General features: G+C 35.1%; 1 protein-coding gene across 5 annotated transcripts in view; it reads right to left on the bottom strand.

The window, feature by feature from the left end:
* LOC118192727 (uncharacterized) overlaps nucleotides 1-27702 on the bottom strand; it is a 305586-nt gene that overhangs the window by 31850 nt on the left and 246034 nt on the right. For 2 of the 5 annotated variants that reach the window (XM_085813518.1, XM_085813520.1), the window contains 2 exons: nucleotides 3205-3303; nucleotides 1750-1971 (listed from right to left, as the gene is read on the bottom strand). In XM_085813518.1, the coding sequence (XP_085669644.1) occupies nucleotides 1750-1971; nucleotides 3205-3303 (321 nt within the window). Of the gene's footprint in view, nucleotides 1-1749; nucleotides 1972-3204; nucleotides 3304-27702 lie in introns of those variants that run through there. The other 3 variants (XR_015040322.1, XM_085813519.1, XR_015040321.1) reach the window with 2 other exon arrangements.

A 27702-nucleotide genomic window follows, 5' to 3' on the forward strand; every position in this document is an offset into this window, starting at 1 on the left:
TAATATACCATGTCAAGCATCCAGAACTGTTTACGTTTCGACAAAATTCTGGGGAAAATGTAATGATGCTGGTTATGCTGGTTAAGAACACTTTGAAGAACCTAACATATGCAAGTGTAGTATAATATAATTCCTTAAAAAAATTCTAGCTGTTTTTGGATATCTCCTTGTAATTAGTTGTTAGAAATACAGAAGAACAGCAGTAGGGATGACATTCAATAATTGCTACTACTTTGTGCTTTCCATGGAGAGATGTCCATTCTCCATATGAAGATATACCAATTGGCTTTTATCACTACTACTAGAGATTTAATCTTCAGAAGTGATAGGATTTGAAGATTAAAAGTGAACAGCTTCGAAAGGCATGTGCAAACACCAATATGAAAAAAATCCATGAATTGATTTGTCATTCTTGTGGAAGACTATTTGCTGAATACAGGGAATAAGCTGAAAACAATACGAATATATTAATAGGTTTCTAAATCATAGTCTAAAAATGCTTTTTTTATTAAATAATGAAGAATCTGTATGCATGTATGCTCACACTGTGGAAAAATAGAGGCACTTAGAGCAACCACATTTACAATCCAAAGTTCTCACCCAACACATATGCACCTGGAAGACTAAGTTTTGAATTTTCATTTATTTATTTTATATTTTGTGCCAAATTAATGCAATTTTGATTAACCAATTCAGCGATTCAATTCATCTGATGGTGCAAACTTCGAGCCTCTGTTGTAACATTCAAGCTGTCGTACGCCATTTGTATTCATGTTCAATAAATGTTTCAAATTAATCACTTTTGCTTCTTTTCCCATCTTTACCTCTGCTACCACTTACCCCTGACATTTACAGGTATAGGTTCCTATCCAATTCTTAATCCTTATGATGTGCCCTACCTCCCCTAGATGTTTGTCGCAACAATTATGGTACATCATGTATATAGATTGCCTTATTTGTAGGTGCTCCTGTTTGATATTTCATATAAAATATCCAATTATAAAAAATCATATAATAAAATACATATCATATGCGATATGAAATGAGCAAGTAATCAAAATCATTAGCTGAGACTGAAATCTACAGCATCACTAGGCACGCACATATCCAGCTCTTGTAAAATATTACCTACTTGCATGTCCAGATGCATAAAATAGTTATAAAAAGGCGAAAACATATAATGATCTTATATGAAAATAAAATAAAAAATAATTTAACATATAATAAAAAATTAACTCACATTTAGCAACTTTTAACAGGCCTATAAATTAACCAGCAAAAATTCTATTGAAACAGAGAATGCCATATGTGTGTTATACTGATATTTAGCATTATGATAGCTACCTAGCAGCTAAATCTACAGTTATATGATAGAGTTTAATATGTAATATGAATGCAAACTTGAGATATTCTTTTATGCATTTTCCCCCTGTATTTGTGACAGTTATTGTACTAAACACATTCAGAACCCTACCAGTATTCATCCATCTTGTACTCTAAAAAATTGGGGTCTTGTTTAAGAGACGGAACCTCTATGATGATAATATTTTGCAGCTTGCCAGGGCAGTCATCTTTGCCCATGGCACTGTTTGAATAGCTTATATTATAGACATGACAACAATTATAAAACTATATGTAATCATTATATTAAATAATAATAAACAGAATATTTTCCTAGATTATTGTTTCTTAGGCAGCTTAATTACAGGAATGTATGAGTTTTTTTTTTATTTTTTTATGTGAACTTACAGGAGTGGAAGGTTTGTAATTGAGGCATTCTTCATCATCTTCAAAAGCAGAATCAAGACGCACATTGCCATCTGAAACAATATCTCCCTTACAGCAACAAGTGGGGGATGACTGCGTCTCAAGTCGCCTTTGAAGTTCTTCATTTTCATTTTGTACTTGCCGGAGTTCTTCTTCTTGAGAAAGAAGCCTTTCTTGCAAGCGATTCAACCGTTGTTGCCATGCCTATAAATTAATCAATAAACATTCTACTGAAACTGTAAATGGTTAAGAAGGCAAAAATTTATTGTAACTTTCATCTTGCAATAAATAATATGAGTCCTGTTATAAAACTTCAAACAGAGGGAATACACAGGTTACCACAAAATTTCATTTATCTTGCTACTGATGACGTTCATTTACAACTGTGGGAAAACATACTTTCCTTCAAGTGAGCAGCTTAATATTTTGCACTATTCTATGGTATTAAATTCTGAACAATAACAAGAGAATGTACAGAAGGAACTATCAGAAATGCTTAACACAATACATTGGTGAACATTAAGGATCACCAAACTAAATAAATGTTTTGGAAAGAGGAATTGAACCAGCTTCAGGATACTGCACTTACGGTGTTTTTCTATGATAATGCTAAAAAAAATAACAAAATAGTAATTCTGAATAAATAACAATTGCCAAGAAATTGAAATAATCAGTAAGAATTTTTTCTAAATTACCTTAGCATATTTTGACATTTAGTAATACTTAGAAAGGAAAAACATGCATCTAAAATGCTTTATAAATAAAGATATGTCTTAACAAGTTAAACAGCATCTTCCATGCTGAGCCAAATTTACCTTTTTTTCTCAAAAACATATTTTTAAAATAAATCATATTCTACACCAACCTTTCAAAAATGCTTTTCACATGGTATATTTTAAGTGCTCCATGCCACAAAGAATCTCAGTATTTACAAATATCCATTTTTTTCTCTGGGATGCAAATCTAGATGCAATGCTATGGCTGTATTTATTTATGGATATTGAAAAAGGTGAAAACATGCCGTTATATCCCTCCAGAGGCGTAGCTAAGGTTTTCAGTGCCCAGGGACAACTGAAAATCTTGCACCCCTTTCAGTGTGCCAAAAATGAAAAATGTTTCATTCTAGAATTGCATAACATCAATTTGGCACCCTTGGATGCTGCGCCCGGGGACAGATGTCCCTCCTTGCCCCACCCTAGCTACGCCACTGTATCCCTCTTTGGGGAGGGGGAAGGTTACAATTTGTAGGCATCTAATTTTGAACCAAGATTTGTATATTTTTATCCAATGATGACATACTCATTTTTTATGCATTTTGTTAAAAATATAAAGAGATTACATTATGCTGTAAAAAATATGAAACAGAATTATGTAATAAATAAATACTAACAAACTTGCAATTTATTATCAGTAAAAATAATTTTACTGGTAGTTTACCTGATCGTTTTCCTCCTTTACTTTTTTGATCTCCTGATGCCAGAATGTAGTATCTTCTAACACATCTTTTTTTGATTTTTGCCGTAAGTCAGACAAAGCCTACGGGAGAAAAATTTTAAAATTGATTTTATTTTCTACAAAATTATTATTGAATACACATTTTTTGAGAGGCTTCCCTTTTTTTCCCTTACAGCTACGAGTGACAAATATTAGTAAAGATATTTCTGCTACCTTTCAAATTTTCCTCATGCCGCAGTATTAAAAGATACTCTAATAATTTTTATTGTAATAAAATTCAATTCATTTTTAAATATAACACTGTTTTTTAATTTATTTAATGTTATTAATTGTGTGCTTTTAATTAATATAAAAAGATAGTACAGTATAATATCATAACATTTCAGAAATTATTAAATTAATTTAGACGATTTTGTATGACATGTAGATTAGGCTACAATGTTTGGCAAACATGCAGCATAGAATCATTACAGGAAAGCAACTATATACTGCATATGCGGCTTATCATTTTTAATTTATTTTGTAAGCGATTGCTAGAAAGTTCTTTAAGAATTCGTCCCACCCTTTATATAGATAGCTCTAGGGTGCATTTTGCAATAATCCAAAATTCCAGTGACTTGTCCAGTACAAATGTTTCTTAAAAAAAAAAAAAAAAAAAAGAGAGAGAGAGAGAGAGAGAGACAGACAGACAGACTTGCATAAACGGTCTAATGATGAACCATTTTGGAATGAATTGAATGGAATTTTTGGTTTAGTCGGTTTAGTCGTACTGAAAAAAATTGCGATTTGTAGTTTGTTTTATGCTCACTCCTTTACTGTAAAATCTTTCTTTTTTTCTTTTTTTTTTCAAATATTTAAAAAAAAAAAAAAAAAAAAATCTCCATCTGGTGCACAAAAAGAAAAAAGGAAAGAAAAAGGATTTTGATTTTTCGAGCGTTCCGGTGAGCTATAAGTCTTGGTCAGCCCGGATATTTGCAACTTAGCTTGCACACTTTCTTTCGCAACAGCTGATAAGTATTGTTGCGTGCGCATGGATTCGCAATAAATGGCAAAACATTCGAGCGCAGTCACGTTAGGTCTGGAGGAGAACTCCAGCTGCATTGGCTGCATGCCAGGGAACACTCGCTTTCAACCTATTTTCATAGCTTACCACAGACATACTGTTAATTACTGGCGGGAGGTGTCAAGAAGTTTTAACTTTCTCGTGGTTCTTTATAAGCGAAATTAACTTTCAGCGCTATATTTTAATTCACCTGACAGTATTCTTATAGCACGTGAAAGAATTCGAAATAAAATATATTGCTGCAATAATTCCAAGATTAAAACCTCATGGAAGAGACTATCACTCAGCATGCGCAAGCAACCTCAAGCGCCGCTCTATGGCAACGTGCTCGTCAGCTGCCAGAGTCACAATCGTATGATCCCGATCGCTTATTTATCATGTTTTTTAAGATAATATATATTTTCAAAAGATCCGTAATATAATAAATAATAAAAGGTCTATCTAGTCTATATGTTTTCATGTGTGCAACACGAAGCACTGCACCCGTCATTCCAAAGCGGAATATTGCATGATTTGAAAATGATTAATAATAAAACGAAAAAGGAATCCGTTTTGCTAATTTTGTGATTTTTTTTTTTGAGAGAAGAAGATTTAAAAATAATAACTTATTATGATCTATCAGATTAAAAAAAAATTATTTATTATGATGTAATTTATAATTATTTTGAATAACCAGTTGTAGAATCATTACGTAATTTGGAAGCAGGAGAGATGAAAAATAAGCAACGCCCTCGTCGGAAATCGGACCACGGACCTCTGGAATACGCGCCAAGCGTGCAGACCACTACACTACAAAGGCACGCTAAGAAGGCATTAGAAATACCTTATACAGTCCCCTTTTTAAAGGGCGATTGGGGTTTTAGAGGTCCCGAGCGCTAAATTCTGGGTGTGGAGAATCATCATCCACCACCCTTTTTAGTTCTGGGCCACTGTAGAGACATTAGGTTAATTGGAAGCAGCAATGATGAAAAATGAGCGTCGCCCTCACCGGGAATCAAACCACGGATCTCTGGAATACGCGCCCAGCGTGCAGACCACTACACTACGAAGGCACGCTAAGAAGGCGGGAGAAACACCTTACGCAGTTAAGGTTATGCTTTATTTCCTATAAACATTCATTCCCTTAATTGTCAATGCAAGAATATTTAAATGTGGTAGTGCGCGTGAAGGAATGCAAATCCTGCCATTAGGAGAAAAGATTTAATATCGAGTTCTAGAAGCGAAAATTACAAAAGAATGGGCAAGCACTGTACCTTTGTAGCACGAGCTTCTGATTCTGCATTTATTGCTAGTTAAACTGGCCTTATTGCTATTACTTTGCTGCTACTAGACTTCGACGCGGTTTTAGGTAACAGGATTATCTCAGCCCTGGGGAAAAGTCTACTGTTTTGTTAATATCTTTGAGTTTTAAGTTAAGTTCTTGTTAGTTGAGTTACCGCCCGAGCGAGGCGTAGTTTGTTAGTGTCAAGTCGACACATTGTGAATTTTTAAGAGTTTAATAAAGGGTTCTTTTAACCCTTCTCCTGTCTGGTTTCTGCACTTACTTTAGCTTACTCTGAAGATTAACAAATACATATTACAATGATATGATCACTTTGATTTCCTCTCTTCATCCGATTTTGATATATATATCTGAGCACATTAACCACTTTTGTATTCATTAGACTTTGTATAATAAGTTTAAAATTATATCACCAGTCTTTGTATTTAAAATACAACAAGCCCTATCGTGAGGATCACCTTTCGAAGATGACCACTTCTGAAAGTGACCAGTATTCCCGAGAACATCAAATAAACACTAGTACTAAATTTCACCTCTCTAAGACAACAACGCATTCGTGCACGGTCAGCTTGGAGAGGATTATAATTTTTCTGCACCGCACCGTGTATCTTACTAACTTCTTTTATTCACCAAGCCAGAAAACTAAAACAACTCATTAAATTCGCCAGAGAGATGACTGGGTTCCGTTCGCCCAACAACTTGGACGGGAAACTGAATTTGCCCTCATTTCCTCTTTCAGAGTCAAGGCCATTGAACTTAACAAATAACTTTTCATTAATTTCTCCTCTCCACCACCATCGCCAAGCATCTGACGTAGTATATTTGGGCAGCTGAAAGAAAGTTATTAACGTCACATATCAAGTCCGCAGCGTTTTATCCTTTCAGGATGAGGACGCTGGTGTTATTTTAATTACGTCAGACATATTCAAGAAATGCGTAAGCAGGAACAGCAGCAGACGCATTAGATAAGTAAAGAACAAAGTTACTAATATTAACACCTTTCTATAATCCGCGTATTCATAGTCACAAGTCGATAGCATTTAAATGACTTCTGAGTGAAAGTTAAACTCATTTTGAACAGGGGGATTTTTAGGTACTTCTCAATATGCCAATGAAATGATAACGAATTATTTTCTGTGTAACCATAGGAAAAAATATATTTTATTTAGTTGCACTTGAATAATGACAGTTAGTGCAGAAATTTTATCGCGACGCAAATTTCTGCGAAATTTAGGCAGGGCCTGATTAGTGCCTAGGGACACACAAATTGGGCTTCAATTTTCATAAATATATAACTCCTCAAAAATTCTTTTTCCCCTTCATAAAAAGAAGGAACGTAGACTTGGAAAGCCCTTAAAAGAACGCTACGCCTAATCGGTCCTGAATTTCGGAACTAAATTTCAGAGATATTAAATGTTTTAGCAAATTCTAAAATATTTCCTGTTATTTTCTAGTTTCTTTTAGAATTGTCAAATTACTTCTCATTTTAAATTAATGTTAATACTTTACTGCCTTTTATGTTTCCAGATGATGAATTAATCGGGAATTTCGTCAAAGTTTTGTGGCAGTAAATGTTCGAGCGAAGTCGTTTTTAAGTTAAGTAAAGTCACCATTCATTGTTTGTGTCAATACAGCATTTTTTTTTTTTTTTTTTTTTTTTTTTTTTTTTTTTTTTTTTTTTGGAAATATATAGAACAAGGAACTGCATTCTAAAAGGCTATATATATAGAGAGAGATATATAAATTAATTAATTAAGCTCTAACAAAACAAGCAATTTAATAAATTTAATAGGAAGAAACATATTAAAAACAAAAATCTGAAAGTTTTCAGATTTTAAATTACGTCCAAAGGGGCGGTTTTTTTTTACATTTTGTGTGTTACCTTCATTTATTAAATATCATGTTCTTCGCACTCAAACCATAAATTTCAGTTCAATAGCAGTGTCGCAAAATAATTTTAAAATGAGCTGATCTTTAGAATTTCCAATATACAGTTCCGCGCGCTGGAGATAGGTTCCCTCCCCCCCCCCGTACATTGTTGCCATTGCTCGCTTTCAAATCGTTGAGTTTGTTATTCAAAAATTCGTTAAAGTTTTACAAAATATGAAATCGATAATAAAACAAATTCCAAATTTGGGCTTCCACATGCTCATATTCGCAGTAGGATTACGTCATTCAAAATTCGATGGCTATGTCGCAAAATAATTTTTAAATGAGCCTATCTTTAGAATTTCCGATAGACAGTTCCGCGCGCTTGAGATAAATAGGTTATCCTTGAGTTTCCTAATCAAAAATTCGTTAAAGTTTTACAAAATATGAAATCTATAATAAAGCAAATTTCAAATTTGGTGTTCCACATGCTCATATTCGTAGGAGAATTACGTCATTCAGAATTCGATGGCTGTATGTACCGTTGTTTTATCACAATGCGAGAAATACAGATACATTTATGCAGATTTTTCATTATTTAATTTCTTCAAATATAATGTAAGACTCTAACATTTGGTGGCCACAGTTTGAAAAGTGAAACGGACATTTATAGTGATTCAACGCAAAATGGCAAAACGAAAACAATAGTCCTTCAGGGCAAAGCTCTTTTGGACTAAAAATCATTAATCGAAACAAAAGGTGTAAATTTAGTGTATATAAATTAAAAAGTTAATAGCCTTTGACTGAGATTGACAGGTATTAATTTATAAACCACATTAAAATACAGTAAATACAACACTGATAAAGTTGTTTCATCACTGTCAGACTCAAACTTTATCAAGAAGTGGTAGAATCTGACAACGATACTACTACGTTTCATCTGGCATTTAGATATGTTTCTGTTCGTCGGAAATTAGTATAAGTATTGAAATTATTTGTATCTCTTAAAATTAAAGATGCCACCCCCTATATATCCAGCCTGCCAAAACTAATGTAAAAAATATGAAATCAAAATCCAAACAAACAATCGATGTATCGATAAGTTTAAAAAAAATGGCTAAATTTACAAAAAGAAACTTTTAATATGGGGTTCGGCTATTTTTAATCTCGCAAAGTAATATTAGCAAAAGAATTTCAAATACTAAAGAAATACCGTAAACTATCAAAATGTAATTAAGTAAATTCCGCCAAAAGCTAAGAAAAATGAAATAAAACTAGAACGTTCTTCACGATTTTTTGGCTACAAAAGTGACTTTTAAGAAGTTTAAAATGGCCAATTAACCTAACCAAGAGTCAGAATGGGAGAAAATTAGTAAAACAAATACACAGTAAATTACAAAATTTGCAAATTTTTTACCCATCCGTCTCATTTTCCCGGTTAGGTTTAAAAATGGGTTTCATTATGTAATGAAACATTCATTTATATGTAATAAAACAAATATTTTAAAGCTGTGTTTTAAAAAACTGACTGAGGAACTTGATTAATAGGCAAAATGAAAGTAATAAAGTAGAAAGTATGTAAGTATATTTTACAAAGAAAAAAATGTGTGCGTGTGTGTGATTATGGCAAAGCCTCGAGGGCTATCTGCCTAGGGGGAGGGATGCCTTCGTGGAGGACTTTCTAAGGAAAATTGGCTCGTATACACGTTACACATGGGGAAAACCACGAAAACGCCCATGCAGCCAGCCCGTTCGCAGGATTCGAACCTCGGACCGAACTACCAGTGTTCAGCGACTTTACCGCTCGGCCGCTGGTGGGCCCCACAAAGAAAAAAATGAACATATCACATTGCATGCAATGCCATGGAACTGTGAAATCTCTTCCATAGGCTATGACTTTATAATGTATACGTTTCTTCAAACATTCGCGCGACACAGATTTTTGCAAGCGTTACGCAAAAACATACCACTCATTATTTTAATTAATATAAATATGTAAATGTACTGTAATAAACACAGTATACGCTAGAAAGGATATCCTCCATTTAATGCATTTATCTACACCAGGGTTTCTCAAGCGAGAAAGATTTTGTAGTTTCAGGTGAGGGTTTGATCAACCTTTTTTTTTTTTTTTTTTCATTTACCTGTGAAATAATTAGTTTTAGTTTACGAATACACCCCCCCCCCAAAAAAAAAAAAAAAAAAAAAAAAAAAAAAGAACTTTTATTCAAGTTTTGGTATTTATCAATATTTCCTACACTTTTTGCTGTTTAATTTATAAAACTTTTTTTAAAATAATCTAAATTTAAGTAAATGAACATATATTTTTTTAGTTTTGCAAAAGAAAGGGGAGATCATCATTTAGCACTGGTGAAAGCGGTGCATGCAGCAAAAAAAGTTCAGAAGCACTAGTTTACACATTTCACCATATTCCTAGCAATCTTACCTACACTCTGAATGATAGCACTAATGCTCATTTTTATCTCTTTTCAACGTGTATGTATATTTTATTTACACAGTTTATTACATGTATCTACCCAAAAGAACCGTTACATATTTTTGTCAAACCACAAGAAAATGCTCAGAATCTTAAACTTACCCATCATACTGTGGCTGCCCTATTGGACCTCACGAAGGCCATCGATACACAAAACTTTGGAAGTACAAATTGATTTTAAAACTATGTGACACTTTTAATCTTCGAGGAAACACTTTATCATGGACAGGAGACTTTAGGGATCGGTTCTTAGCCCCACACTTTTCGCCAAGTATATGGCCGGAATGAACAAATTGCCTTCGTTGGGTATAAGAATTGGAATATTTGCAGATGGCATTGTTTTCTGGAGCTCTAATATTAATATAACTGAAACAGAATTGAAGCTCAATAATTTTCTAACAGCTTTGTCCAACTTTGCTGCAGAGCTGAAAGTATGTTTTAACCCAGTCAAATCAACTGTTACTTTTTTTTTCCCTACTACAAATACCAGACGAAGTCGACGCTCGATAATCAAGAACTTTCTTATGAGATGCACCCTGAATCCCTGAATATTCTTAATCCTGAATTTACATGTCACAATCATATCGTGTAGGCTTTTCCTTATTTTGCATAACAATACCTATTCTAGACTTCTAAACTTCCCTTCACATTCTCTCGCCAGGATGTAAAGTTAAGTGAAGTGCATATTTTAAAAAGTGAATATATTAGTTTTTCCGAGCGTGTTTCGCTAGTCAAACGCCCGTTTCGTTGTTATTTCGCTGTTACGTTAGTAAGCTTCTTGGCCTTATCAGATTTAGTATCTCGCCGGTTAGGTTCCTGTGAGCCCACCTCTTAGGCGTAAATTAAGTGCTATCTTGCACTATTTATTTTAGGTTTGACTTACATTATATTCTACGTTTAGTTTCCACCGCAAGTTGACGGTGCTTTTGTAACGCACGAAGTCCGTGCCTTTCTGTTAACTATTTTTAAATTAATAAAAGATTATTTTTACCCTTCGTCTGAATCCGTAATTTTATTCACGCTTATGCGAGAATTCGCCAGGTCATTATAAAGTCTATTCTAGTTTATGTGGAACAAGAGAGAAAGACTCTATAATCGAACATATAGTTCAAAAAAGTAGAAAACGACTAAACTTTCCAAAATATATCGCGGGTAGGAACTGGTGAGCTGATGCGACTACCCTCAAACGTTCAGTTAAGTGCAGCTGGTATTATTTTTTGGGTTGAGGCACAGCTGTCTTACGAAAATACTCCTTTTTGAGGCCGAGCTGCAACCTCTCCAGACTACAGGATTAGCTGGCCTTGTTAAATACTTTAGCAAACTCTCTGTTACGGCCAATAAAATAAAAACTTCAGTGTATAAGTGGAGAAACCAACAAAGACTAAAGAAAAACAGCCCTTTTGGCCTAGTTGAGACTCAGACCCTAATTTCTTGCAATGTTGAGCCCCACTCACTACAGTGTTAGTTCAATCCATCCGAGGAACTCTCCAGGTTTCACTTGCGCTTAAACTTTACTACTCCTGTAAATAAGAAGGATTTTATCAATGAATACCTAGCACAGGGTTTTGGTAAAAAGCACCTTCCCAAAAATGCTACCAAGATCTTCACAGATGGCAGTAAAACTGCTGACCATACAGGTAGAGGCATTTATATTGAGACCCCTAAAAGGTAAATAACTCTCTGTCATTGTAATCCAAATCACTGTTCTGTCTTCGGAAGTGAACTGACAGCAAACAATTTGGGGCTCGAGGTTAAACTAACAGAAAAGAATTTTGGTGATCTATGGATTTTATCTGATAACCGTAGCTCACTACATCTTGATAACTGGATTCTTGTAGGCGAAAAAACATGCGGCTCATGTCAATACGGCAACGAAATGGCGGACAAATTAGCAAAAGAAAAGGATATATGTGGTCTTTTCGCTCCCTTCTTTTCGGCCCTCACCTATCTATTTCCTCTGAAAAATCACAAATCACGGTGGAATGGCTTGTGCCCCCTCCAATCCCTCACTGATACTTGGCTAGCAGGCCTGGTTGGACTTGCCTGTCTAAACGTGGGGTGCGACAAGAGCTCCCAGATATAACACTTTAACGTATTGCTAGTGGTCACATTAAGTGTCTCTCTTTCTGGGAGCGTATGAAAATCTTTTCCACATGCACCAAATGCCGAGAACGTCAGGCTTCTCCCGAACGTATTTTGGTCTGTTTGGATGTTCTAGGGCGGATATTTATACCATTCCTCTCCTTGTTCTCGACTATCTTAGAGTCAATGGTCTTTTGGACCATGTCTGGCTTTGTCAGAATCCGGAAGAAAAGCAGAACCGTATTGAAACAGTACCGTATTAGCAAAAACTAGAAAACTTTGTCTATCCGAAAAAAATAGATGTGTATCACACGTCCTTCGCAGTCCTTTCACACACACACTAAAAAAAAAAAAAAAAAAAAAAAAAAAATAAGTTTTTCATTTTCAACCTATCAGCCATCAGCATCGAATCTGTCATCATCCTCATAACGGAAAACCAGTTTCCCTTTGCATAGTAACTCCCAAGTGATCTGTGGTGACTGGCTAGAGCAGAATAATTGATCTAAACAGTTGTTCTTCCGAAATGTTTTGAATGTATTATACGCCCTGGAAGTCAACATTTTACACTATACGACTAGTTCTTGGGGGTGCCCATGAAAAATCGACTTTTTATTCCTTCTTTTTCTACAAGTCTGGATGGTTTTAAACTTAGCAGTATAAAAGTTGTGTAGACTGCTGACATGGACACTTTGAGAAGTCTTTGAAAAGAACTAGACTATTGCACAGATATCTGTCGTATTAGAAAGGGTTGACACTGTAATATTGCGTGTATTAACCTTTCGGATGGAAGGAACATCAGACAAATGGTCTTTTTGAATTTTTATTTAACATAAAAACATAATTCCGTTTTTAACATCTCGGGAACATCACACTATTTTTGCAGATAGAAAAATCTCCACAGACAAACGAAAGCATCATTTCATTTCCAGCTCTCGAATCATTATCCGTCTTATTTTTCTTGCAGTTTAACAATTCAACAAAAACAGCAAAGAAGTTAAATCCCATTTTTGGATTTTTCTCTTCCGATCATGAAGAACCCCAAAACAGCTAGGCTCTTTCTCGTGGGATATATAAATATATATAATAAACATATGCTGTATTACAATGTTGTATGTGTTGTACTAATACAGCATATGTATAATAAACATATGCTGTATAAGTACAGCACTTTCGGAATTTAAACTTTGAAAATATTTTTCTGTGTAACTACTATTTCAGATGAGTTATTAAAAATACCGTTTCTGTAAAATTTTGAAAATATATATTTTTTTCAACTAATCTTATGTATTCAGTTCAAGCATATTTATGAAATTTTTATTATTATTGCTCTTAAGGGTATGAAAGTATATACATTTCGAGGAAAAAATTTAAAATCACCGTATCAAAACTAAGAAATCGTACGAGAATTGAACAGAAGTGAATTTAAGTGACCTCCTTCAGAACACGGAAAATTCATTGATAAATATCACAGGTAAAAATGACCTTAGAAGATTTGTTTAGCTGTTTAGGAACACATAGTAGGTGCATTTTATAAAAACGAAGATATCCGCTTTAGCTTCTTAATCTGCAGACATTTACAACAAGATTCAAAGTCCGAAAAATAAACCAAGAGAATTGCCTTATCAAATGAACATGCTGCTTTTTGATTTATGGAGCTGACTTACACTATTAAAAGATAACAAGCACGTAGCCACACTTCTTCCAGTTTCAGAAAATGGTCAGTCCCTCCCCCCCCCATTTACACAAACAAATAGATCCATTATCACACTATATTGCTAATAAAATATTGCTCAAAATTTACGAAATCATCTACTGAAAATAAATATTTATCAAAATTGAAAACGTCGCATTGACTAAATATCTATTCATAGGCCTTCAAATGTTTCGAATTCTAGTTTTATGGGGAATATAAAGACCTATTATTATAATTTAGGACTTGAATTATGATATAAGCATAACCTGCAAAATTCCACGGCAGATGTAAAGTAAAATTTTATTATTTTTTTATTTCAGTAATAAAAATTGTAAATAACGCTTATTTAATTTAAAATTATTAGGTTAATAAGGCACAGAGGAGTACAAACATCATACAATCTTATTTTAGCCTTACCTATGTAAGTTAGTGCATTTTAACGAGTGAAATCTTTGTAAAATATGTACGATACCAATATTAGTAATAGCAGCAGCTGCCGATTCACAATATTTCCGTATGATTCTGGATTAATATTCGTTTAACTTCTCCCCCCCCTAAAAAAAAGGAAAACTGCAGTATTCTACGCCTTCACGCATACTACCTCTGAGCACTAAATTTATGACAAAATTTGTCGTAATTTCAATTAATAGCCAGGTGGCTGATACTTTTAAATAATAAATATTTTTTGATACAATAATAACAACAACAAAAAAGGGAATGATTCTAGATTTAAAGAATCGATTTTTGTGTATCTTACGCAACAGTCTACATTTTTTTAGCATAGAAAAGACCAACAACTTAAATCTGCAAAAATTCTAGAATTTTCCACCTAGATCACCAATAAAGGTATCAATTTGTAAATCGCCATGAAAAAGATTTCAAATTGTATTCAGTACCTCTCAACCCCAAAAAATATGACTGATTTCTTAGAAACAGCCGTATATTATTTAGAAATAGTTTGAAGTATGGAGTTATTAAAATGTTTTCAATAAAATATGCTGTAATCTGACAAGCATGAAGTGGGACGAAACTACTAGCGACGTGCAAAGATATATGTGTTAAACGTTTTCTTAATTTCTTTTATCTGTTACTGTTATCAATACCGTTTAAGATGTACTAATTAAAAAAAAAAAAAGTTTGTGAGGGTGTTAAGGTGAAATGCAGTAACGATAAACTTCTACAGAATGAAATGCTTCATATGCATGCAGCAGCCATCAAGTATGCCTGTATCAAGACTGCATTATATATAATGCTCAATGACAAAGACAAACGAGCTTTCGCAGTGCCCGGCTACATGTATTAGTCCGATGTGATTTAAAGTTTGCCGAAGAAGTTATGTAAGAGAAGAACAGATGAAAAAAGTTTACAACTGTGAGGAAAAACTTGACTGATTCGCTAAGGTTAACCTTGAATTAAATTTGAGAAAAATTCAAGTGTGGACTTCGCACCTTCGATTAAATTTCCTTTCAGTGTAAAATTTATACTCCACTGATTTCTGCTGATGCTGAACAAAGTTTCTCCAACTTCTGAACGAGTTTCCAGAGCTCAAAGCGCCAGATACGTTACGTTCGAAAACAGAAATGTTTGCACGTAATTCAGTATGTCTTATTTATTTCACTATATATTCTAAATCTAGTAAAATACAATCATTATGAAAGACTTACAATTGTATCTACCAAATAACCTGTAAAGAATGTTCACTCACGTATATAGGTCAAACAAAAAAAACTCTCTCAACCTCAGAATTAATAACCATAGATCTCATATTAAAAAATTTAAAAATAACAACAATAATCTCACAAAAGATAGCATACTGCAATTCTTGAGCATTATCATATACATAATTTTGATAACATAGAAATTAATGTGTTAGATATTGTACCGAACACCAAACTAAGACTGTTTAAGGAGTCCACTTACATACTTCAAAAAAAGTCACTGTATCCTTACGGACTAAATGCCTATCTAAGTAATACCACCAACAGACAGTCAAAAGTCTCTATATATGGACAATTGAGATTTTTTAGCAATATTACTACCAGAGGATCAAGAGGAGGTGATTCCAAAAACAAAAATTTTTTTCCAACACAAGATCTGAAATTAATTGTTAAAAATCTTAATTCCTACCTTGAACATAAAGAATTCGCTAAAAATGCCATAAAACTTCTTCATACCTTTAAGAATACTACCTTATGGAATCTAATTAAAATAACTGATCAACAATCTTAATGTTTCCAAATAGTTAAAGATCTGATAATTGACTTTTGCAATTTTAAACTCAAGAATAGTAATTTTTTTCACAAAAAACTTTTTTTGTACAATACAGTTCAAGCACCCTTCTTACGATCAGTTAAAAATTCCAAGCATATTTAAAAAATATCAACACTTGCTTCCTGACCAACAACTTCAAATTAAGCCCTGTTTTAAATTTGAAAAGACCTTAGGTCAACTAGTTATCAACCACCACGTTATTCAAGAAGATAGCATATGTAATTGCCAACTACCTATTTACAATAAATATGTAGATCCTTTTCACCAACATGTTGTTACTGGAGATCTCAATATCATTGAAGACCTAGAATTGCGAGCCCTTATGCAACTTGGCACCAAATTTCGTCCTACTTTCAGTATTAATAAGCACTTTTGCCTCAAACAATTCGATAATGATCTTCATAAATTTATCATTTTAGCTAGTAATAGATCAAATTTACCTACTACTACTTTTCTTGAATGGAAAGCTGCACTAATTGAAGAATTTCAACTTTTGCTTTTCAAGTCACCTTATTTCAATTCTTTGCACAGTAAAAAGCAACTAGAAAATCTTATTCAAAAACTGCAAGATAACTTTATCATCACGAAGATTGACAAAGCGAGCAACAATTTAATGTTATTTGAAAAAAGTTTTACTTCAACCTTCTGCATAATGAATTGAATAACACTTGCACGAATCGTTCTGAAACAGAACACCATAAAAAATTCAAGTAAAAATACTCCATGTGACCGACCCATCTACTTGTGATACTTCTTTGGCAATATGAAGCAACTCCAATGATGGAACACAGAAAAAACTTTATTTAGCACTCAAATGGCGACATACAAACAAGAAGAAGAAAGAATTCTAACATTTGAAAATGATTTACATTCTTCGTGCGACAGTCGCACGTGGCACTCGAGCCTGGTTTCAAATATTGCCATTCACAAATACCTTAATGTTCATCTATTTAAATTATTTAAACTGTAAGGATCTTAAGTTTTACTAACGTTTATTTTTATTTTAAATCTTTACTATCACTTCTTATTTTCTACTTCCGGCCAGAATTAAAAGCTTTAACTTATTTATGCAAATTTGTCTGGCGAACGCCAAGTACTTAAGTTGTGGCTTTTTGCCAAGCGAGAGAGAGGAAGGAGTTAGTCGAAGCAGGCCGCTTGCCTTAGCAGTTTTACTCGGTTGCTGGTTGCCTTCCAGGCCAGAGGTTTAATCCTCTTGATAATTTTAAACGTATTGTAGTGTTAACAGTTCTCTGTACTACATACGGCTTCCTGTTAATATACGGCCAATCTTCCACGTAGGCCCTTGTTTATTATTCCAAATTTAAGTTAGAGTTTAGTTAATATTTTTATATTCTTACGTTCAGACCACAAGTAGTTGGTCTCTGTATTCCGAAGTACGGAAATTATTGTAAAGAGTGAAAAATAAAGGGTTTCGTATACCCTTCCTGTGTATCTTGTCTACTTCCCACATTTATTGGACACAACTTTAGTAAGCTCCCTGTTCCGAGTCAGGTCTTTGTATGTTCCCAAAGAAAGTAAGGCGGAACATAGAACCTGATAAAACTACAAGATTTTAATAATATTTAAAGCTGTTACATACTGCAACGACAAAATCTATGCTACTAACGATGAGAAATCCGCCATCTTTTCTGAATATCTAGAAAAACAGTTCACGTTCAACACCTGGCCACGTGACGATCATTCGGAACTCAGCATATTATTCAAGGTCTGTGATTGGCTGAAAGCACCAAGCGCGCGGAACATCCCCAGCCTCGTCACGCCTTCTAAAATTAAAGACCTACTCAAAAAATTTAAATTAAGAAAAGCACCAGGGATTGATGGAATTTCTAATACTGATCTGAGAAACGTGCCCACGAGCATGATTACAAAACTCTCCTCAATATTCAATGCCTGTTTGTTCAAATCTTACTTCCCAGTTGTTGCCTGGAAAAGAGCGAAAATCATCATGATTCCCAAGCCTGGAAAAGATCATTGTAAACCCGAGGGATGTAGACATATTAGTCTCCAACTAAGTCATGGGAAATTATTTGAGCGAATCCATCCTTGCAAAAATGAAGACTTACCTTCATCTACTTCCTCCAGAGCAATTTGGATTCAGACCACAACTCTCCGCAGTGAAGCAATTATTCAGGATAACAGAATTTGCTGGGACGGCTCTGCATTTTAAACTTCAAGCCGCACTCCTCATGTTAGATGTAGCCAAAGCATTTGACTGCATCTGGCATGAGAGGCTCATTCCCATATCAATTGAATTGATCTAAACTTCAGCACAGAACTTATTCTACTGCTGCATTCGTTCCTGACAACACTCGAAATTTCGTCGGAAATTCTATCTCCAAAGCAACATCCATACATGCTGGTGTACCACAAGGGAGTACGGTCGGACCGATACTCTACCTATTCTATGTTGCGGATTTTCCCAAGCCACATTGCTCATCATCGTTGCTAGCATGTTATGCAGACGATACAGCCCTGGCTGTAAAATCAGCTAACACTAACCATGCTTTCAGGAAACTCCAAGCTGAAATCCCTCAAATCGAGAACTGGTGCCGACGATGGAGAGTGGCAATCAATGCCACTAAATCACAGATTCTGGTAATCAGATGAAAGAAAAAAGGTACTCCAATCACGGAAAAACTACTTTTCTTCAACGAGCCTGTGCCGCTTGTAAAGCAGGCAAAATACTTAGGAGTAGTTTTAAACGACAAACTGAATTGGACTGACCACGTGAACTACGTACGGAAAGAGGCATTATGTGTTATTAACATGCTTTTCCCAATCACAGGGAAAAATTCCAGACTGGACCTGAATAAGAAAAAACTTATTTATACTTCAACTATTAGGCCCATCCTAACATACGACTTACCAGCCTGGGCTTCGGTTACGGACAAGGTCATCGGTAACCTGCAAACTGTACAATCTAAATTTCTGATGACTAATGCACACTATTAAGTGCGTAACGACCAGCTGCATAAAGACCTCAAGTTGAACTTTCTAGATAAATATCTCAAGCTGACTAATGAACGTTTTTTCACGAAAGCCCTTGAGTGCGAAACCCTGAGCTATTTCGGTACCTTCCATTATGAACTGTTATACGAAGATCAAATACTAAGACCCTTTGCAGCTCATATGATTGATACAAATTTTCCTACCTAATTTAAGGATATTGAAATGCTATCGGGACTTGTATATAATGTAAATAATGAATATAATTTATCTTATCCGTCTTAATTTTCCTTTTATATTACTGTTTGTAAAAAATGCTGTATAATATCCTCACCACAAATTTTAAACCAGGAGACGTTATCAACTCACGAAACACAGGACAGCAAATCAAGACGCCTCCAGACCAATGAGTTGAAACTTCAACACCCACGTGGCAATGGTCACGCCCCTTGACTCACCCCCAGCGCTCCTTCAACCACGGCAGCAGTCAGTCAAGAAATGCCATAGCCAGGCGTCGAACGACACTACTTCAGAGAGCCAGGTCACATCATGCAAGTTCGCATGATAATTCCGACATATCAGCGGAAATAGGAACTTCTCATAAACAGCATCTGAAGGTTTACGGAGCATTAGAGACTTTAGGAGAAGAATAGAAAATGTCTCTGAGACGTCGGCGAGCTCAATCGGCTCAATACCATCAGCTAACGACCGGGGAACGTGACCGTATTATCAAACTCCACGAGCTTGGTTTGTCGCTGCGCACAATAGTCATCCGTGCTGGGCACAATGTGAGTGCCATCCAACGTTGTGTCCCACAATGGATTCAGGAAGGTGTGCGTGCACGTCGAAGAGAAAGTAGTGCGCACAGGTACACGTCAGAGCGCATAGACCGGCGTATTCGGCGGTCAACTATTGGAGACCCTTTCTCCACGTCACGTGACATCCGAAGCCGGTTGCCTCCAGGAGCAGATGGATCTGTGTCCACCCAAACTGTACGCAACAGATTGCATGAAATACACTTATGATCAGAGGTATCAGCCACAAAAGTACCGTTGACTCCTGATGTGAAGTCAGCGTCATAGTGCGTAGACCATCAAATGGCATCGGGTTTTGTTCACGGATGAATCTCGGTTCTCTCGGTGGAGGAATCATGGCTGTCGATCGAGCGAACCGGAGATAGCGGTGACCCGGATAACGGTACGAAACAGCCCATTTCGCCGAGCGTCACACCGGTCTTGCACCAGGCATTATGGTTTGGAGTGTCATAATGTTTGATCACAAAATACCCATGGTATACATTAACGGCAGTTTGACAGCGGACCGCTACGTCACGCAAGTTGTGAGGCCTGTTGTTCCGTCCTGGTTGCAGGGCCCACTCAACACAGTATTCCAGCAAGACAATGCCAAGCCGCATGTCGCACGGCGTACTTTTAACACCCTGGCTGGATATAACATCCTACCCTCGCCGACAGCCTCTCCAAATCTGAATCCCATCGAACACCTGTGGGATGTCATTGGCCGTGACATTAACCGAGGACCACGGCCGCAAAACCTGGATGATCTGCGTACAGCAGTGGATGTGGCTGGGCAAACGCTACCTCAGGCAACCATCAATGAACTCATTGATAGCGTGCCCGCCGGATTGCGGCCTGTATCGCTGCCCGAGGTGGGCACATTAGATACTGAATAAATTGGTTTATAATGATTTTATCTGTCTGTTTTTTTAATCATTTGCACATCCATCTCACAACTCTCGATCCTTTCTTGGTGTTGCAATTTCACTTTTGAGGAGTGTAGTAACAAAATGCAGACAAAAATATGCCATCTTGATTTGTCGGCATGTGCGCAATGGACTTCTGTTGAATGATAATACTTTACCACACATAAACTAAACAGTCACCAATAATAAGAACTGTGAAATTCTAAATTCACTTTCAACTTCTTTCACATGTTACTTTACTTCTTACTGTCTTCTTATAAACACCAGTAGACCTTCATACATAATGCTCTTAACATTCCTGAGAAGAATAGCATCTTCTAATTTCTAAAACCTTTATCAGAAGATCTTCCCAAAGTATAAAAAACAGAAGTGAAATCTTTCCGTGGTTGGTTGACCAGAATAGCCAGCGCAATTTCTTCCTCATCGTCGTTACTGCGAATATATACGCGAAATACTTGTAGACTGCTAAAAACAACATCTTTCCCCAACTTGTGAGGTAGAAATCTGCTATTCAAACTAGCTTTAAGCAGATGCGTTTTTCGGATATGTTTCTTATAACATTTTGCGTCTGTAGGTTTAATAACATTATAATATCTATTCCATTTATATTGCTATATCTACCATTAAGTTAGCCGTTTCTACCAGCCCCAGGTTTTTTAAATGAAGTTTATTAGCCCAAAGGACGTTAGCCCAGAGGAGCCAATAATTTCAAAACGGAATTTTGCGTCGATTCACTTTTCAAACTGTTGCCACCAAATATTATGGACATGTATTACAGTTAAAGAAATTAAATCATGAAAAATCTTCATGAATGTTTCTTGCATTGTGCAGAAACAACGGTATTTAGAGCCATCAACTTATGAATAACGTAGTCTTCCAACCGAACTTGAAAGCCCGAAATTTGAATTTCGAATTTACTTTATTATCTATTTCAAATTTTGTAAAACTTGAACGAATTTTTGATTAACAAACTCAACGATTTCAAAGCGAGCAACGGCAACAGTGTACGGGAAAAAAAAAAAAAAAAATCATCTCCACCGCGCGAGACTGTCTATCGAAAATTCTAAAGACATGCTCTTTTTATTAAATTATTTTGTGATATTGATGTTGAATTGAATTTTCTGGTTTAAGTGCGAAGAACATGATAATAAATAAAGGTAACACACAAAACGTTAAAAAAAGGGGCATCTTTGGGCGTAATATAAAATTTGAAAACCTTCAGTTTTTATTATTATTATTATTATTATTATTATTATTAGTTATTTAAATGTCTTTTCTACTGAAGTAAAATTTTCAACTTCGCTTATGTTCTTTTCCACTTTCTCTCTTAATTTCTTTAAACCAGTTAACTACACATACGAAGTCATTTAAGAAAATGATTTAAATTTCTCGAGCATCTCTTAAAATTCAGTTTCAGAAGACAACGGACATTTTCATTTCTTACTTCATCACTAGATACAGATTTCAATTTCACTTTCCAAATCTTGAGTAATGCCTTTGTCTCCCGTTTTCTCTGTCGATTAAAAAAATATTGCATGATGGGACATCATTATCGAAACGTCGGAATCTCCCAGCATTTATTACCATATCATTTGAATCCATTTCTGATCGATAAGAGTAGCATTCTTGAAACAGTTTGAACACCAGAGTACACGATGACGGCGATTTCATAATAGCTTGCAACATCATCTTCAGTAGTGGTCTCAAAACGGTAGCCCGCAGGTCATTTTTTTTTTTTTTTTTTTTTTTTTTTTTGGACGCCCTCGAAAACATTTAAGTTATGAAAGAAGAAAAACATGCCAGTGTAAAACATAAAATTAGGTAAAGCAACAACCTTGCGTTTGCTGTAGCTTTTAGTCAAGAATCTATCGATTTCCAGGGCAACAGGTCCCTCTTCATCAAAAGCAAAGAGATCTGTAACGAAGGAAAAGTCACGGTTGAATTTATAGCCAAAAAGAGTAAAGCTAACGAGAAGGTAGCGCCATCCGTCGGCAGAAACAGTAACGAAAATTACAAAAAATTATAATAAAATAAATAAATAAAAATTAAATCTGAAAGGTTTCAACTTTTAAAGGTCGCCTATAAGGGTTTGTTAAAAATTTTTATCGCTCTCGCTGAGCTAGCAGTCTGCCATTCTGCTCTTACATTCACTCCCTCTTAAAACTTTTTTTTTTTTTTTTTTATTTTTAGTCCAAAGGGATTTGAATGCCGAAGGACTATTAGTTTCGTTTTGGCATTTTGCGTCGGACGGATAAATGTCGGTTCACTTTTCAAACTGTTGCCATAAAATGTTAGAGTCCTGCATTATATTTGAAGAAATTAAATAATGAAAATCTGCGTAAATGTATGTATATTTCTCACATTGTCATAAAATAACGGTACATAGAGTCATCGAATTTTGAATAACGTAATCCTCCAACGAATATGAGCATGTGGAAGACCAAATTTGAAATTTGAAATTTGTTTTATGATCGATTTCCTATTTTTTAAAACTTTGACGAATTTTTGATTAATAAACTCAAGGATTTCAAAGCGAGCAATGGCAACGTTGTGCAGAAAAAACATTTTTATCTCCAGCGCGTGAGTCTCTGTATCGGAAATTCTAAAGATATGCTCGTTTTAAAACTATTTTGCGATATTTCTGTTGCACTGGATCTTATGGTTTAAGTGCGAGGAACATGATATTTAATAAAGACAGGTAACACACAAAATGTTAAAAAACGCCCCTTTGGACGTAATTTAAAATCTGAAACATTTCAGATTTTTTTTTTTTTTTAATGTTTATGTTTATTTTTTACTCCAAAGGGATTTTGCCCCTGATGGACTATTGTTTTCGTTTTGCGATTTTGCGTCGAAGCACTATAAATGTCCGTTTCACTTTTTAAACTGTGGCCACCAAATGTTAGAGCCCTGCATTATATTTGAAGAAATTAAATAATAAAAAATCTGCATAAATGTATATATATTTCTCGCATTGTGATAAAACAACGGTACATACAGCCATCGAATTCTGAATGACATAATTCTCCTACGAATATGAGCATGTGGAATACCAAATTTGAAATTTGCTTTATTATAGATTTCATATTTTGTAAAACTTTAACGAATTTTTTAATAGGAAACTCAAGGATAACCTTTTTATCTCCAGCGCGCGGAACTGTCTATCGGAAATTCTAAAGATAGGCTCATTTAAAAATTATTTTGCGACATTGCTATCAACAAAGTCGCAAAATTTCTAAAAGCTGCACATTTGGAATTCCCGATGCAGTATTAAGTGTTGGCACACATTTTTATATTTTTTTTTTCAGTCTTTTCTCAATTCATCATTATTCATTTTTCTTAGTAATGTGGCTAACAATTTTTTTTGTCTTTTTATGATTAAAATTTTATGTGTTAACTTAAAATTTTTATCGCTCTCGCTGAGCTAGCAGTCTGCCATTCTGCTCTTACATTCACTCCCTCTTAAAACTTTTTTTTTTTTTTTTTTTTTTTTAGTCCAAAGGGATTTGAATCCCGAAGGACTATTAGTTTCGTTTTGGCATTTTGCGTCGGACGGATAAATGTCGGTTCACTTTTCAAACTGTTGCCATAAAATGTTAGAGTCCTGCATTATATTTGAAGAAATTAAATAATGAAAATCTGCGTAAATGTATGTATATTTCTCACATTGTCATAAAATAACGGTACATAGAGTCATCGAATTTTGAATAACGTAATCCTCCAACGAATATTGTGTTTTCGCCCTTACACCACATAAAATTCAATTCGACAGCAAAATCAAAAAATATTTAAAAACAGCATATACTTAGAATTCCCGATAGAGGGTTTGAGGTTGCCATACATACATATATTTACATTCGTTTTGTTATTTCTTCAAAAACTACTGCTCGCGCGCCCAGTCGCCTAAAATAGTTATCATATAAAAGAAAAAGTATATAATGATTGTAATAAGTCTATCGAGTGTTGTAGAGCCATTAAGTTATTTTCGAAGCAGAAGATGTGGAAAATGAGCAATGCTCTCGCTCTTAAGAACTGTGTTTATTGTTTTTAAATTACTCAGTAATCAGTGTGTTTATTACTTTTATTACTCAGTAATCTTCCAGATTAAATTTGAGAGTATGTTAGGCTTTACTGAATGACAACACGCGTGAAAGATAAAATATTTTATTTCCGACCGCGACAACACATCGCTTTCACAAAGCCGGCTTTGTTAATTAAAATTTGAAGATAAATATCTCACATTGTTTTATGAATGCAAATGTATATTAATATATTTTGCATCAGAATCGTGCTATAAATAGTTGCATAACCTAAATCATGTGTTATAAAGGCTATCTGGAATTCTTTTGAAAGCGGGAAAAGCTTCTGGAAACTGCCGGTTTTTCAAATTTAGCTTTTGTTTCCCGTAAGGCTGGCAACTATGACTTAACCGAAGATCTGTGAATAAGATCACTAAACTCGGAAGCTTCTCCTCTAAGATATCTCTCCTACGGCAGACAGCTGTCATGTGTTTTGACCTTATCAAGTATACAAACTAAACAATTTCATCCAACAGTTATTAGTTTGCCTGTGAAAGGAAAAGCGGATCATTTCCGTTATAGGATTATACACGTCTAACAGTTTTTACACAGAGATATACGCACCAACGTTCTCTATCGCTCTTAATCTCTTACAGTTAAACTGTCGCTCTTAATCTCTTACAGCAGTATTCTTGCATTTAAAGTAAGGTTGTCAATAAAAACGTTTTTAAAAGGTGTCATTCTATTACGTTCTTTGCTTGCTAAACTAAAAGAGATGTACTTGTTATATTTAAAAACATTTTACCATATTCGAAATGAGTTGATGACGAAAGTATGTTTTCTCGCTGGAAGATATGTTGGCCTTGCATCTCTCTACAGAAAAATTAATTGGGGCGTATTGTTCTTTAACAAAAACGATCGGAAACGACTTCTAAATGTGGTACAAATAATCATTTTCTAATACTATCCCTCAGGCCCCCGAGCGGTAGAAGCCGTTGAACACTGGTCGTTCAACGGCTAGCGTAATTTCTTCCTCATCGTCGTTACTGCGAATATATACGCGAATTCCGGCGAACGGGCTGGCGGCATGGGCCTTTTTGTAGTTTTCCTCATGTGTAACTTGGATACGAGCCAGTTTCCCTTAAAAATTTCCTCCGCGGGACATCCCTCCCTTTACGTGTAGTGCCTAAGGGCGAAGCACGTAATAAGTATAATAATAATAATGCTCTTCCAACACCATTAATTATTAAGTTTGGGAAAGTTTTTTTTAGAAGCTTATAACAGGTGCATGGAAACGCGAGACAAATGCGGTTACATTAGCAAGTTCAAATAATAATAATTTGACAGATTTACCATGCACAATATAGTACGCGTGGTTATTATGGGACACATTTCTATTATTTTTCTTCCGGTTTATAAATAAAAGCAACGACGCCGTTTTCGAAGATGTCAGAGCACTCAAAAGTACAGCCAGCGGAGGATTCATTTTCTTCCTCGAAAATGTTTTCATCACAATGGTTCTTTCAGTTTTGAAGGGCATATTAAGGTCAGAGTGTAATAAGAAAATGAAAAATTGGAAGAAAAAAAAAAAAAAAAAAAAAGGGCCAGTGAATGATAGGACCAACCGTTTCCTCTTCTGCGACGCGGGTTGCTCGCATAAACCGAGATTCTCAAAAATGTTGAAGTGGCTATGAGGTTTTAAAAAGATAGCATATGATAATGACGTTGAGTTCGAGAAAACTAGCACACTAAGTGGCAAATGAGAGTTATCTAACAATTTAGCTGTATATTTGTTTAATATCTACGGTTTAAACAGACCTATTTGATTTCACGGAGGAAAATGGCAGAAGCTCCTTGCACAAATTTCAACCACACAATTTACTTTCGTACCAATTTTACTGCTCTTAAAATGTATAACTTCCCTTTTTTAATTTTTGTTCACAAACAGCTATAAAGCTCTTCGGCAGCACCTTAGCTAATTGTAGCTCTACAACGGCGGTCTCTCAAGACGGTTACCTGTTGAAAGAAATCGTTGGGAAAATGCCCGTAACGTTAAAAGGGTTCAGAGAAAATCAGCAACATTCACGAATTCTCTTACCAGTGATTCATCTTTTGACCTTTCGTATCAGGGATAGGTCATTTAAGTGCCTTTCTATCGATAAAAATAGCAGTTTTACACGTATTTAAAATTTTTCAATGAATAAGGTTTCGGAATGCATAAATGTGGAAAACAGTGGACCAAGTTTTCAGTTTTGAAAGACGAAGATTCGCGGAGTAGCTCCAAACAACAAAACAAAAAATATTCGAACGGTAATGATGTTTATTTAGGTTTGGCTTGGGCAAATCATGAGTGTATTCAACAATACATGCGTATAAAACAACTGCAAATCTTTAATCTTAAATAGGATTTTTAATTTATTGTTATATATGCGTCTTCGACGTTAGTTCTAACTGGACAGTTGTCGCAAAATAAATACTGTTTTCACAGTGAGCCCAATATGTTTGGAATACGATGGAAAGAATCAGTTCAAGTGAAAATGAGTACGATTTGTCGTTGAAGAAGAAGGAAATTACGTCTATACACAGACCACTTGACGATAGAGAGGAGGAAAGCAGTGACGAAGATATCGATAAATGAGGAGACGTAAGAATGTAAAAAATCAGGGTAATGGATAGTGAATATGACAGTGATTCCGCAGAGAGTACGAAAAATTCAGAATGGAAGGAATCACAGTGCACAGAATCCGAAGAAATACAGCAAAGAATACAGTTTGTATCCGGCGAAATAGCCGAAGAATCCCAAAGTATCTTCAGACATAAAAGAACCACTAGATTGCAGTGGAAATTCATCAGATATGCGGAAAACCGTCTAGAGTTGCTGGTGCGCCTGAACAGGGCCTCGGGTGCCAAGTTAAGATATTTAGAGCAACGTGCCTGATGCTTCTCCTATAGATCTTCTGTTGATACAAATTGGCATGAACGCGCTTTATACGAATATCATATAAAAGGGTAACAGA

The sequence above is a fragment of the Stegodyphus dumicola genome, chromosome 3 (genome assembly GCF_044657685.1).
Source record: "Stegodyphus dumicola isolate Sdum_Otavi_A_Nest chromosome 3, ASM4465768v1".
NCBI classification, from domain to species: domain Eukaryota; kingdom Metazoa; phylum Arthropoda; class Arachnida; order Araneae; family Eresidae; genus Stegodyphus; species Stegodyphus dumicola.